Consider the following 15,805-nt stretch of genomic DNA (forward strand, 5'->3'; position numbering starts at 1 on the left):
GTAGCGCCCTCTGGCTAAGGAAGTTAAGTTACGGTTTAAATGTAAATGACATATAATCAAACGAGTATTTTATTGTTTTAATTTATTTTAATAAAGTAATATATTAATGATTTGAATAAGATTAGTAATATTTTTATGTTTTTAATTATAACATTTTATAACATTAATAATGATTCGGATTCCGGCGTTAACGTTAGCGTTGACGCTATTGATTTTCTCAAATAACTAATGAGATTTGACGCGTTATAATAATCTGATACGGGATTGGTCAATCCGAAAATACTCTAAACTAATCTCGATCGTTAACGGTCGACCGAAAACGCTTTACGTTATATCGCCGCAACATTTTAAAACCATGGCGATTGGTTAAAATGATTCTATTTGTAGAAATTACAACCAATTAAAAGTGTAAACAGATACAATAAATTACGAATCTTACCTATTTCGTTTGAATTAGTAGAAGAGCGTAAACAAAGGCCCTCGATCCTTTCTTCTTCAATGTTAGAATGCGTTTAAGAAAAAAAAAAGAGCAGAAAACCGTCTATACTAGTTTTAATAAATTAAATCCGGTTCTGTCATTCTATGAATTATTGTCAGGTCATAAGTCTATAAGTTCTTGTGCCGCAGTTGAGGTCATTAACTTGGTAACTTATTTATACTTGGTAGTGTATATAAATGCATTGACTTCAAGAAGACGAAGAACAGTAGCACGGCGAGGATGCAATTAAAATTAATTATCGGTGTTGTTAGAACAAAACTGAAACACAAATTATGTTATATATGCTACTATATATGATTAGTTAATAGTAATCGAGTATAGTATATAAATACATGAATCACCGAGCAAATCACACACAGGAATTATTGAGGGACGGGCCCGACGTATCCAGATCAATAAATTTATACTTATGTGGCGACTTGGCTTTAGTTTTTACACATTAATTCTTAAAAGAAAAAGAAAATATGGATGTTAGTAGTAGGGGTGCAATTGTTTCCTTGTAATTCCCTGGCTTCGCCACTGATAGAGACTAATCGAATTTTTGAGCATTAAACTTACGTTCTTGTAAAGATAAAAATTTTGATAATATTGCATTGACGTGCATTCTATTTAACTTTATCTACCTTTATCGATATTATTTTTGAATTTATACGCTGAACTTCGCATAATACAAAAATAATTTTCGTGTCAAAATTGGATATTGTCCCCTTTACGGAAAGATTAAAATGAACGTTTATCTTGTCGATATAATTTAAGTGTTAGGTTCCTATGATATGTTTTCTATCAGGAAAACACATATATTGTTGAAAATCCAATAATATATATAAATAAGGCGGGAGACCCGGAATTGAATCCGAGCGACCAACCTCAGAGATTTTTTAGTAATGGCCCTTTCCCTCACTACCCGTCTGTTCCCATTGTGGCCTGTTCGAACTCACGATGTGTATGATTACTTATCAATTTTATTCGTATACGGCAACGCGACACATCTTCCGGGATAACTTTCTATTGGAACTGGTTCCTATTTAGGTGTTACTAACGTGATTAAAATCCTTAGGCCAGATGGCCGAGCGGTCAGGGTGGCAACCAACTGCTTTGGGAAACCCGGGAGCGAAGCCGAACAGGGTCGAAAAATCCCAAGGAATTTTTCGGGGGTGGTCGGATCGGATATATCGGGCCCCGACCCTCATCGCCCCGATTGTGGACCTCGCCGAACCCATAATGGGCTTGCTTAAAGAAGCCATCTTAGTGTCCACATGGAGGAAAGAGTTAATGGTTTTATCCACTCGGCTACTGGTGGACGTCGGTTAAAAAGTCATTCTTTACTAGCCAGAGAAAGCAAAATGAAGAAAGTATGTATCTGACGTCAAAACAATACAATATACCCATGATCGAAAGTGTGACAGTGAATCTAATTGGTCGATGTATTAGGATGTTAGTCAGGCGCAAATCCACTGTTCAGTGATTTTTGTGTATCCTGGGCCTAACAGTGGCCCAGAATCACAATGGGAAAGGACGAATAGTAAAGGTTAGAGTTCAGGTCAAGCAATCCACAAAACTTATTCGACTCGAAATTAAACTCAAATCCAGTAGAGGCAGTTCAATGCCTAACCATCTCAGCCCATCGGTCTGAGAAAACACATTTCAAATTTATTAGAAAGTGTTCATAATATTACTTCAAACATATTTTTGAGACATTTTATAACCTACAAAATTAGCGAAAATAAAAGTTAAACATCAAACTTCGAATCGTCCTTCTGCTCTTTAATAATACAACAATGGACGCTTGCCTAGTAAAGTAACTTTAACACAGCTGGAGAAACAAAGCATAATCTATTTCAAATGAAACGGGCTATATTATTGGCTTGCTTATTCAGCTGTATTAAATAAAAGGAAATAAAACAACGAATACAAACCAAAAATACTGTAATATCTATCTTCTAGTGGCGGTATTTATAAATATTCTTCGATATTCTTCTTTGTACAGTGCAACATTACAAGTAATAATTTCATTAGTAAATTTCATAATTCTTATTTAACGTAGGAGTTAGAAATATTCATTATGTAAATTTTATTCAGAGAATATACTTTGAGTTCTTTTTCACCTGCCATTGACTACTTATAACACCTGTTCGGAAACAAAGCCAGGGTTTATCAAGCCACATACTTCATTATAACTTAGTATAAACGCTTACTTTCATTATATATAATATAGTATTAAACTCGTCTTAAATAATTAATTATTTTCGAAATATTCCGAGAAAACCGGCAATTTAGTCACAAGATCGACATTGGCCATGAAAAATCAAGTTTTTTTTTTTTTTTATTAATCTCATGGATCACGAGAAACTTTAATAAATTTGGATTAAAATAAATGCCAACGACGAATGCACGCGAAGGCATTCGCGCAATGAATTTCACTAAAGGCAAATTAGTAATTTTATGTATTCATTAACGTGTATTACGTCACACACACGAATTGTCTACACTTTGTATAAAACCAGAACGTCCACGGGAATCTACAAGAGGGCACCGATTCATTGTTTTGTTTCCATGTTCGACATTTATTGTAGAATACGCCACACGATATTTACAAACAGAAAGATAAATACATAAATCACGTATTTCGAAACACGTAATTTATTGTAAACCTATACAAACGGATGCGGATTAATAAATGATTGATATTTGTATTGTTTCTTCAACAAAAGAGAAATCAGAAATTTTTAATCTTTTCTTTTTTAGAATTGACATTTAATTTTCTCATTTAGAATTGACATTTAATTTTCTCATTTAGAATTGACATTTAATTTTACAAAAAAAGAAGAAAAAGAAATGGAGTTCTAAGAACGAAAACCATCAACTGAATTCTCGTAATGGATGCTTCTTTAGACAATTAATTTATCAAAATTTCCGGTTTTTCTAAGAACACTTCTGTTTTAAAACTCGTGTTATAGAGTTTACACGAGAAGTTGACTGTAACCTCTTCGGTTATGCACGCGATCTCCAGTAGATGGCGTTAAAATATAATGCTTTTTCTATAGAAAGATTCTTTTCCAAATTTTCTCGAAACCGGAAATAGGTAAGACCAAACAGTTTTCTGTGTTAGAACCCCCCTATAATTCTTTTACTAATGTACGGTTCAGAATTTCGAAAATAGATTTCGTTAATTTTCTACGACTTTAAAAATTCACAGAAAATTAACGAATTCGATTTTCGAAATTCTACTGCAAAAAAAAACTGTTTTTTTTCTATCTACTTCCGGTTTCGAAAAATTGTAGAAAGCATTTTTCCTATAGAAAAAAGCATTAAATTTCTAACGCCATTTATTGCATATCGCGTGCATAATGGAGGGAATTACAACCAGCACGTTTTAAAAATTCGTCCTTTCACTAAATTTCAAAGGAAATGCCTTCATTTTAAATTATAATATGGTCATTAGTATGAATGTTTGCAAAGTTTTGAATTATGTTTACATGAAATTTCTACTGTCAAATTCAAGCTGCTTACAGATAAAGCTTAGTACATGTCAAATTTTTTAAAATATATGTTTTTAAGTATTTAAAATTTTCATACATAAACATTTAAGTTAGAATTTATGTCGTTTGTAAATAATTTATTTATTTTTATATACTACTTCACTCTGATCAATTCGAGGCCTTTCGTTTCCATAAACGAATCCCCCAGCTTTTGGATGTCATCTTGCCTCATCTTTACTTAGACCCTCCCAACTTCATCTTACTCACTGGCCTGACCCCTAGGCTTTCAGGCGTTTTCTAGCCTCCTTCAATACTTCAATCTTTTACCCCAGTACAGCCTACAGTCCTAGTCTGTTATTGTACATGCAGATTGCTACAGTTCATACAGAGGCGTGCAAACAAAGTTGCATCACCCTAACATCTTTTAACATCTGATACAATTGCTCAATAACTTGGCTTTACATCACCTGCAATATTAAGAGTAACTACAACGTCATTTTTGGTGATACAAAAGCGCCGTGAAATGATTAAGGCCAGAGAGTCCCACTAAATATTAGTGACAGCGAATGTTATTACCGCATAATTTTCATTCTTGGTTCACATTTGTTGTTAACGCCTTCTTTAGTTTACGATAGACACAGCAATGGACATGTTTATACCTACACAGAACACATTTAATTCATTAAAGGTGTTCTGTGTAGGGATAAATTAGGAGATTACACCCAAATAAAACAGCTCTTTTCAGCATTGCGCGAGAGTAAAGCACACACCTTCCAGCGCTAAAATCACCGAAATTTACAGTATGCACGTAAATTTATATGTTGCACCATTCTAACGGTTGTTCAGCATCTTTTGTACGTTGTACAGTACTAGTTGCAGACAGTAATGGAATGAGTGCATGTTATGGTGACATATTTGTGTCCGTTGCATTCCACAACCTAGCCTAACCTATGGTGGAAATATCTTCTGTTTCATTTAAACGAACACTCTATATACGTGGGCCTATATTTGGTATATATTCCCGGAGAAAAATTTGTTGCTAGTCCGATGCTGCTTTCATCTACAAATTGTCAAGCCTATCACGAACACATTGCGCACTTTACTAGGTAATGCATCCATTGAGATTTTATCTGGCATTTCGAATAATATATACTTTATAAATGTAAGTTAAATACAGTAGGTTAGGCTGTGATTAACGCGTATGTTATAAATATCAACGTGGACTGTAAACAGTGTAGAATAGGGTTGTCCAACCTTTTTTCCTAATGGGCAAATTAGAAATTTAGGTATATTCAGTGGGCCACAAAGGTGCTTTAATATATACTTTTAAAAAGTTCAAAATGTGAATATCAAATTTTATTAACTAATATATATAATTACAAAACATACTGTATTATTTATAATAAAAAACGAAATTATACTCACACAAAATAAAAATACAGTAGAACCTCGATTNAAAATAAATTCAATGAGATTTTTGACATTGCCTTTCTTTTATAGCATTGTCAATATCTGCTTTTATAGTACTAGTCTTAATTCTAAGAATGTTAGTTAAATGGGAAACGCTCGACCTATTTCTTTCAGCACTTTCGAAGTTTTTTATGCACGTAGAGAATTGTTTACAACAGTATGTACTACTCCACATGCATAACAGTTTTCAGGATAATTAGACAATTTCATTAAATTCATTAAAGAATGAACTTCTTTATAAAATTCAAGAAGGGAATGTTTATGATAAGTTTTCAAAGATTGCCTGCTTTCAAGTTCAATGAGTTCTAGCTGGTATTCGGCTGGTACTTCCACATAATTAAATAAAAATGGATCACTAATTCAATTTCTATTTTTCTTAAGCAAGAAAATCTGGATGTTAAATCTTTTAACAAAACTGAAAAAAAATATAGTAAATTATGTGAAAGTCCACAGGAAATTCTTCTTTTCTTTTTAATAAACTTTGAAAATACAGAATTTCACACTGCAATTTTATCATGACAAATAAGGCAGATAATATTATTGCATGTTTCGATTATGAAATATTTTTCTGGCCAAAAGATATTGAATTTTTTGTTTTCTTCTGTTATTTTGATTATTTTAGTATTAAATGCCATGACCAAACGCTGGGTTTTTAAAAATATAAATTTAAAGTTGATGAAATAATTACGAATATAATTGGAGGTCGAAAATATTTAAATTATTACGTAAGCAAAAGAAATATATAGATAGTCTTACGTCTGTATTATATACCTGTAATTACAAAGAATGCCAAAGTGGAAGAGGTTGATTTATTCTTTATTTTTATAAAGAAAATATTAGCCCATTCCACTTTGACATTAGGCTTAGCCTCGAGTCACTAAAAATGGCTGACTCTCTTTTGAAAAGAGGGATTACGTGTGTTTTTTATCCATCTGACGAAATGTTACCATTCTTTATCACTACATTACAAAAACCTTTGAAACTAAAACAATCAAACTAACAGATCATGCCACCAACTGTTTTGATTGGTCAGTTACAAATTATGTCACCAATTACGTCATTTCGACATCAAAGTGTATCCAGTGAAACGAGAATAAATTTTATGACATACTTTACCAAAATAAATGAAATTGTACCTGAAAAATTTAGAGTGCAGTGGGCCGCATAAAAATATTAAGTGGGCCACGGGTTGGTTGGACATCTCTGGTGTAGAAGATAAAAAAGACCTTCCTAGTTCCCGCAGGATGGAAAGAGTAAAAATCGTAATGTTACCGTTCCTCAGACATGCGTTCTAGTCCGGCGTAGACAGGCATTCTAGTCCGAAATGTTAGTGGCCCGAGTAGACGAACCACAAAACACTGGTTGGTCGTGGGTTTCCGCCTAGCCACGCGGTATCCTCCGAGTTTTCTTCACATTTGTAACACCTAAATAGGGGCAAGTTTCCTTTAGGATGCTCTCCCGGGAGGCACCCCTTCTCAGATCGCTCATTTCGGTAAACAAATAAACCGAAATGCTTAGTCCTTACCTCTCGTCTCATTACCGCTCCCGTTGTCGTCCTTGCCAAATTACTGATGAGCATGGAAGTAGCCTTCTTAGTGCCCGCAGAAAAAAAATGAAATGCCACTTGTCCAATATATTCTAAATGAAATGTATGGACACTTTTTAATTTATCTCTTCTTTATCGGTAGCATAATACTTTTGCTATGTAGAGAAGAAAATCAGTTCATTCTCGACGTTATAATGAATTTAAATTTATAATAAATTCCATTTCATCAACGGTAATATTTCATCTTTATTTATCATTATATCATTCAGAGGCCGATGGCCTAGCCCAGCGGTGCCCAACCTTTAGTCTACTTGTAGCAAATTAAGAGTTTAAAAATTTTAGGCGAGCCACACATAGGACGACGACCTTTTTTCTTGAAAAATTCAGCGACAATAGGTAAAAGAATACACAATAATATTACACTACTACTAATCTACTACAAATTAAATATGATACAGGACGAACAAAACTTATTTATTAATAATCAATGTGAAGACTGACATTGCATATCTTCTGCCAGTTTATTGTACTCTGGTACGTAAGGTGTTACAGCAAGAGTCATACAATCATTCAGATGCTCATTTGTCATTCTGGATCTGAACTTTGATTTTAAAAATTTCATTGTCGAAAATCCACTTTCACAAAGGTAAGTTGATCCAAAGCAGAAGTTTAACCTTTGAAAAGTTTCCTTTACAAGTGGATATTTTCTCACATCCACAAGTGTCCAAAAATCAGTTTGTGATACTCTTGCTTTTAATTGTAGGTCAGATTGAAAATCAATTATTTCTATTTCTAAAATACTGACATTTTTATTCAATATACTTGCAATTTTTTGCGATATTTCAGAAATATTAATATCAACAAATGGATTTAAAATGAATGAAACAATTGGATGAATTTTACGGAAATCAGAAAATTTAATTTCGAAATTATTTTTAAGTTCAGCAAGATTTTCAGAATATTTATCTGATTCAATTTTCTTATATTTATGAATATAATTCTGTAAATTTGGAAAATGGCTGAAGTTACATCCTTTAATTTGGGATATCCACAAATTTAATTTTGACTGAAATGCATTTACACTTCCTATTAATTGAAAAACAGTTCTTTGTTCCCCTTCAAGTTCAAGATTGAGTTTATTCATTTTGGCTGTTATATCAGTAAGAAAGGATAAATCTGACAACCAGTCATGGCCATTAAGTTCTTCGTAAGTTTCGTTTCTGGATTTTACAAACAGTTTTATCTCTGGTAGAAGATCTACAAATCATTGTAAGACTTATCCCTTACTAAGCCATCTAACTTCAGAATGTAACATTAAAGTTCCATACTCAGCATCAAGTTCATCAGTCAGTATTTTAAATAATCTGCTCTGAAATGGTCTGGCTCGAATAGAATTTACAATTTTTATAACAACTTTCATGACATGTTCATAATGCAACACCTTTGTACATAACGCCTGTTGATGGATGATGCAGTTAGTGATAATGAAAAAAATTTGGAAACTCAGCATCATTCTTACATAATGTGATGAAGCCAACACCAGAACCAATCATAGCAGGTGCTCCATCAGTTGTTATAGACACAAGTTTTTGAAGGGGCAGATTAATTTCTTTAATGTAGTTTTTAATAACTTCGTATATGTCCTTTCCACGTGTATTTCCTTGTAGTGGCAAAACTGATAGTATATCTTCTTTCACTTTGCAATCGTTAAAGACCATCCTTATATAAATATTTATTTGCGCAATATTACAGATGTCTGTTGATTCATCACATTGTAAACTTAAAAAAACACATTTTTCTAAATCTTTCTTTCTTTGTAATTTGATATTTTCAGACATTGCTTCTATTCTACGAGTGACTGAATTTCTTGATAATGGAACATCTTCAATAGCTGATATAATTTCATTCTTATTTTTAAATTCTTGAAACAATGTTTGTGATGCAGCAAGCATTGCTTCTTTATGTTGCCATCGTCAAAGGGTTTTTTGTGCATTGCAAGTATATGTGCAATCTTAAATGAAGCAATTGTAGAAGCTCTTGATTTAGTCACGGACCTAGTAAATACAGATTGTTGGGCAACTAATGTGGCTTTTAATTCTTTCACTTCAGATTTTCTTAAACTGCTGTTAATAGGATATTCAGTATCATATTTTTTTATGAACCGTTGTAAAATGTCGTTCTACGTTGCACTTTTTTCCAATAGCAACTGTTGAACCGCAAATCAAACACATACATTTGTTCTTAAATAAAAAAATATTTCTCTTCCCAATCTTCTTGAAAATTAGATGTCCGTTTTTTCTTTTTCTCTGGCTCATATTCAGACATAATTATGCGATTAGGGTAATTATAAGATAAATATAATTGTTAGTACCCTTATATTTACCTTTAAAATAAATCAAACGGTAAAACCTTAGGCGATCCTGACTAACGTTGTCATGTTTGATCCCTGCTTCGAGAGTAGACGATACTGTCCGCCACGAGATGGCAGTCAACTACTTCCGGTAATTTGGAGAAAAAAATTTATTTTTTGCGCGAACTTTTGTCCATCTTGTTTACGAAATATATATATATATTTTTTATTTCTTTCAATTAAAAAATAATATATATATACATACTTATGTATAATTTTTAAAAACTATTTTATTTTTAATAAACATGATGAATCCGAATACGCGAGCAACATGTTGTTCGCGAGCATAGGGTCGGGCACCGCTGGCCCTAGCCATTAAGACAGGGGTCACCAAACTTTTTTCACAGCAGGCCAGATAACTCAGAGAATGACGAGCGCGGGCCGCATAACCATCTTGTTCAATACAGTACAGTGAATACACAAAAAAATAAAGACAACATATTTTTTTACCAATACACAAACACGATCGCTGCAGCAAGCTGGCAACCTCTCTTCTTAGAAACTTCATTGCAGATATAGTACTTAAACAAAACGCGCTCTGATATCCAAAGTCGTAAAAAGTCGCCGAATTTTTTATTTCAATGATTTTTCCCTAAAACTTATATTACTGTCAGATGAAAAAATCAGATTGGACCACTTCTGGCATTTTTTCTTACAGTTATTTTTATTTCTTCTACGTAACAAGTTTATTTACAAACTATGATATTTCCATATAAATAATTACATTTTATCTCATTTGTGGCACAGTGCGGCGGCGGGCCGTAGTTTGGTGACTCCTGAATTAAGTAACAGCCTGCCACTCCGGAGAATCCGGAAGGATGGAAAAATCGCAGAAACTTTTTCGGGAGTCCATTCAGATAATGGGTTCAACCAGGCCCACAATGGGCCTGGCCGAACCCAAGAGCTGGCTAAAAAGGCCCTCTTACTGTCTACCGGGCGGGGTTAAAAACAAGATTATATTAATCTATCACTTAATGTGGCTTTTTAATTATATTAATATTTCGAACAGAAATTAATTTCGTTAACATAACACTAAATTTATTAAATTTACGGGAGTATTCATTGTCGTTTTCGTTACTAATTCTTCCGAAGTGTTGCCAAATGTCCGAGTTCTATATCGATTACTCCTCCCTCTGTCGAGTAAAATCGAAAACATCGAAGGAAAACAAACATGGCAAACAAGAGCGATGTACTGTGGCAGGATCGCGACATCAGATTCGATATCAGTTCTCAGTGAGTATTCTTTATACAAACGTCGACGATACAATTTTTTTTTTTACACTGTTTTAATCTCGCCCGCGTATAATTGTTTAGGGAAATGCAATTTCGACCCGGCGAAAACTTGATCGATCGATTAGATATGGTGGAAGATACCAAGGGCAACAGTGGAGATAGAGGTGAGTATTTCCCGGGCGTAATTATGAGGCCTTATTTCGATCCTCTTCTAAAGGCACGTTAACTCTTGCCACAACATATTGATTCTATCGAAAGTTAAATCTATTTGCAGGTAAACTTTTCATCACCAATTTGAGAGTTATCTGGCAGTCGCACTGTAGACCGAGGATCAGTCTGTGTAAGTGTTTTGATTGATTTATCGTACTTACAATGTTACCACTTGATAAGTGGTAACATTTTTCCAGTCTGTTTGATCTGCAGGTGTTAATATAATTCGGTCCTCCGATTTGCTGTTGGATCCAACTGCAGATTTAGCTATCTGGTCACAATTTCTACAATTAAAAGCCAGAGTTCTGGTGTTTTCTTTTTGTTAAAATACCCACTCTCTTGTAATGCATTGTAATTATTACCTGTATACCCACCCGCACGTGTGTCAGATAATTTAATGGTCCTATACTCCTCTTTCAAGTTTTTTAGTGGCATTTAATTGATGCATAAGTAGCAAACAAGTCATTTAAATTTGACACACAACCCCCTTTAGTTTTTTATTCTTGTTTTATTACTTTTTGTCAAGGAAATGTGGAAATGTTGCCACATTAATATCTTCCAAATAAGATGCAAACGGCACAATGTAGGATTTTCGGCTTTAAAAGATGTCCGGGAGAAAACTTGCACCTGGTCTTTTTTTGAAGGCAGAGATTGTATTATTCTGTATAATTACCACTGAAAAATATTGTATAATACGGCCAAATAACCGTTATTTATTTATTTTGTTTTATATTTGTATTTATGAGTTTGCTAAATGGAGGAAGTCGCCGTTTACCTGACGGCATAGTTTGAAATATTTCTAAATAAATAAATCAAATTGCATGCTGACAGAAGAAAAGTATGTTGCACAATTCAAATTTGAAGAATAAAAAAAAATATATGTATTATTATATTATAAATAAAATCTTATTAGATAATTATTTTATTAAACTTAATCGTTGCACCTAAATACTGCCCACAATACAGAATATTTTGCCTCCTAAAGCGGTCGGTATTTTTGGTCCTGTAAATGAATAGTTATTGAAGTTGCAATGTATTTCATTATATACTTATTAATAATATAAAATCTATACTTATTAACTTTTATTTAATTCTACTGTAGTTTTTAAAAAATTCTGAATATTCTGGTGTTCTCCCCGGAAAAATTTTGTACGGTTGATTTTTAATTTTTTCTGTATGCTGTCACACATTTCCTTATGAACTTACAGGGCTCCTATTCACCTGGAAAGTCAGGGATTTTCATTAGTGTTCAGAAAAAGTCATGGAAAGTCAGGGAATTAGCCTCCTTGGCTGCCTTGTTGATTTTTTTTGCTGACAATATTCTGGACTAAGTGTAGCCATGGCAAGGAGTAATTTGGTCCAATATAACTTATGAAAAGGGTGCAGAATATTTTCTGAACCCAAAATTTCTCCCAAGCATATACAAAATTTTCCTAAAAATTTACAAAGTACAAAAAATGATAAATTTTAATTTAAATGTTATTATTTATCATTTTTCATTTTAATAATTTTGATTGCGTAACAAAACAAGTTTTGATTTATTTTCTTGTTTATTATTTATTATATTTTATAAAGTTCAGGAAATTTATTAAGGAATAAATTTAACAAATATATTCTTTTGTATAGTACATGTATTATACATGATTTGTTAATGAATAATAAATAACACAACTGTAAATCTACATGGCTTTTATTCAAAGTCATGTAGATTTACGGTTGTGGATTAATAACAAGATAAACTATTTTAATTTAATAAAACAATTTATTTTTAGTCTTAATAATTTGGCAATTATAAAAAAACATATATAACTGTTAATTAGAAAAAAAATAACTAATTAAAAAATTGGAGAAGCAATAGTGTATATACATAGTAAGTTAAATGCTGTTTTATTTTGTCAATGTGCTATAGTGTAAGGGACATGAGGGTCAGGGAATTTGTACAAAATTGGACAGGGGAAGTCAGGGAAAGTCATGGAATTTAAAAGAAAAATTTGAGTAGAAATCCTGATTACTTAGTTAAGGATGACTGCAACTTCTTTGGTTATGCATGCGATCTCTAGCAGAGTTGCGTGCATAACCACAGAGGTTACAATCAGCCTTAATGACAATGTAATATTCACAATACTCACTAGTTTGTAGTCTAATTAACGGAAATTATTTTACTATATTTTATTTATTATAATTAAAAATATTTAACTGGTTGATTGACTGGCTAAACCAGTTGATTCAGTCATTTGGGGAGAACACCATAATGGTTGTTTTGCCCTTCTTAGTCTAGTAAAATTGTATGTAGCACAGGTTTTTCATGCAATATGTATACTTTACAGCAATAGGTTTTAACTGCATAACTAGTTTGTCGACAAAAACTGTGAACTCGGTAAGTATTTCGGTGCTCCGTCTAGAAAACTAAACGTAAAGTTAACCAATTGATTTTGATTTTCAGAAATTAAGAGGAATCACCGAAGCTTTATACATATTAACAAAAACAAATAATACAAGATTTGAATTCATCTTCACCAATCTGGTGAGTATAAACTTTTCGAATGTCTGTTTCCAAAATACAATTACGTTTGCATATTAACAAGAAATTCTGTTTATCAGGTGCAAGGAAGTACCAGACTGATGACATCAGTAATTGGAGTTTACAAGTAAGCGGATCAGATGTTTTACGATTCTCTCTCTCTCTCTCTACATATATATAACAATCTGAATTGTTTCTATTCTTGTTCAGAGCATACAGTTCTAGCAAAACGTATAGAGAATTAAAACTGCGCGGAGCGGTAATTCAGAACAAGCAATTGAGAGTGCTGCCCCAGGAGCAAATTTATAATAAAATCAACGGCGTGTGGAATCTTTCTAGCGATCAAGTAATTCATAATGTGGTTAATGTTTGAAATGTCTTTTGATAGCTATAGCTTAGGGAATTTTTTAAGGGAAATTTGGGAACATTCTTTGTCACAAACATCCGGCTAGTCTGGCATGCCAACATGAATGAGCTATTTAACATCAGCCTTCCTTATATTCAAATGGTGAGTTAACATATTTACAGAATATAAAGTTAAAACATTAAAATATATTTTTCTTATTGCATGTAGGCCAACCTGAAAGTGAGGGAATCAAAATTCGGGATGGCTCTGGTGGTAGAAAGCACAGAAAATGTAAACAAAACCTTCCAGCATTAATATTTAAATAGAAATAAATTTTAAATGACAACCGTTTAACTTTTCAATTATCGTGTAGAGCGGAGGTTACGTATTGGGATTCAAGATCGATCCTCTAGATAGACTACAACAAGTTCATAAAGAACTGTCGAGCCTGTTCCAAGTCCACAAAGCCAATCCAATATTTGGTGTCGATCATTACATCGAGAAAAAGGTACCTTACTAGCAAAAACAAGGTGTGCTTTCTATGCTGTGTGTCTAATACAAATGTATATTTATTTTTCTTTAGGCAAATGACATGGATTCTAGCGAACATCCCAAAATTGAAACATTCGATGAAGACGTGGAGATAATTACGTCCAAAGATCAGTACGATGTTTTTGCTGTAAGTACTGTAGAAATCAACTGGATATTCAGGTCTCTTGTACAAAAAATACAAATAAACCCATCAAATTACCTTAAAACATTTTAATATTTCCGAAATTTCTCAGGCATACTTTGCAGATGATGGTCAGCACACAGATAGGGACGTGGTATACAGCGAAGAATTAGGACTGGCCATTGAAAAACTGAAAGAAGGATTTACTTTATCTAACTTGTGGGAGGTTATACCGAGTTAATTCCGAGTACTTGTATGCATTTCCGTTATTTATTCATGTATCTGTAAATGCACATTCAATAAAACAACTGCAATAATAATAATAATAATATTTTTATTTATAACAATTGTATAAAAAAACAATTTTAAAAATTACAAAATGTGTTATAAATCAATAATTAACATTTTCAACTTTGTATATGTATATACATAAACAATAACATAAGTGTATAAAAAATTTAAATATTTTTGCTTCTTGGATGAATTAGAAAATATTTTAGTAATACAGAGTACATTTTGTCACACTGTTGAAGGACATGTAACTCACTAAGAATATTTTTTGAGGCATGATTGTAACATTTAAAAATAGTACTTTTGTGGCATGAGTTTCAGATTATAAGAACGGTTATTAATTAATAAAAAAGCATGCCAAATGTACCGTTTGATTCTGTTTCGTCGATCGCATAGATTACATATGTTTTAGCATTTTTTGTGATGCAAAAACAAAAAGCTCCAGTCTTTTCTGTCGAATATAGCACAATTTTGATACATTAAAAACCCACATTTGTAGATAAAAATATTGTACAGCTAGCTGAGCTGGTAGGTCATCAATTTTCCCTTCCCAAAACCACAATTTGAGTCCAGGTCAGCTCTCGTGGGTACAAAAAAGTGCCCATTTAGCGGCCACAGAGTAAAAACAATTTTCTGCATTCAACACAGATACTTGAAATATGATATCTCATTTATATATTTTCTTGTCTTATTGACAGTAAAGAACCATAAAATGTAGAAAGATTGTGCAATAAATAGAAATAAGCTCATTTGTTGTCTATGATTATATATATGTTTATATGACAAAACAATATGAATTAAATAAGTTCTATATGCTTTCATGCAAACTGAGAACAGCAGTATAGGAGCAATATATTATAGACAGTGTAATTTTTGATGCTACTGTTTATCCTTTTTTCTGAGAAACTATTTGATTCTTGATTTGTAATTTGTACAATGAACTCATCTGATTCACTTAAACTATGTATTTTGAGAAACGCTATGAGCAACTTTTTACTATTTTTATATTTTACTATTTTTATTTACTATTTTACTATTTTTATAGGATACGCAATTAAAAACCGATTTTCAATAAAATATACTATTGCATAATGATATCCGACTATACTTTTCAATACTTACATTTC

General features: G+C 32.5%; 1 protein-coding gene across 1 annotated transcript; it reads left to right on the top strand.

The window, feature by feature from the left end:
- The first annotated feature begins 10,488 nt into the window (after positions 1-10,488).
- LOC111623197 (Bardet-Biedl syndrome 5 protein homolog) lies at positions 10,489-15,063 on the top strand. The gene is made up of 12 exons (XM_023365689.1): positions 10,489-10,637; positions 10,719-10,801; positions 10,912-10,977; positions 13,175-13,224; positions 13,291-13,371; positions 13,449-13,495; positions 13,579-13,714; positions 13,781-13,876; positions 13,943-14,005; positions 14,088-14,222; positions 14,298-14,393; positions 14,500-15,063. The coding sequence occupies exons 1-12, from the start codon at positions 10,576-10,578 to the stop codon at positions 14,626-14,628; spliced, it is 1,044 nt and encodes a 347-aa protein (XP_023221457.1). The 5' UTR covers positions 10,489-10,575; the 3' UTR covers positions 14,629-15,063.
- The last annotated feature ends 742 nt before the right edge of the window (positions 15,064-15,805 follow it).

Source organism: Centruroides sculpturatus, unplaced genomic scaffold (assembly GCF_000671375.1).
Source record: "Centruroides sculpturatus isolate CEXI.00-Female unplaced genomic scaffold, Cexi_2.0 scaffold8, whole genome shotgun sequence".
Taxonomy (NCBI): Eukaryota; Metazoa; Arthropoda; class Arachnida; order Scorpiones; family Buthidae; genus Centruroides; species Centruroides sculpturatus.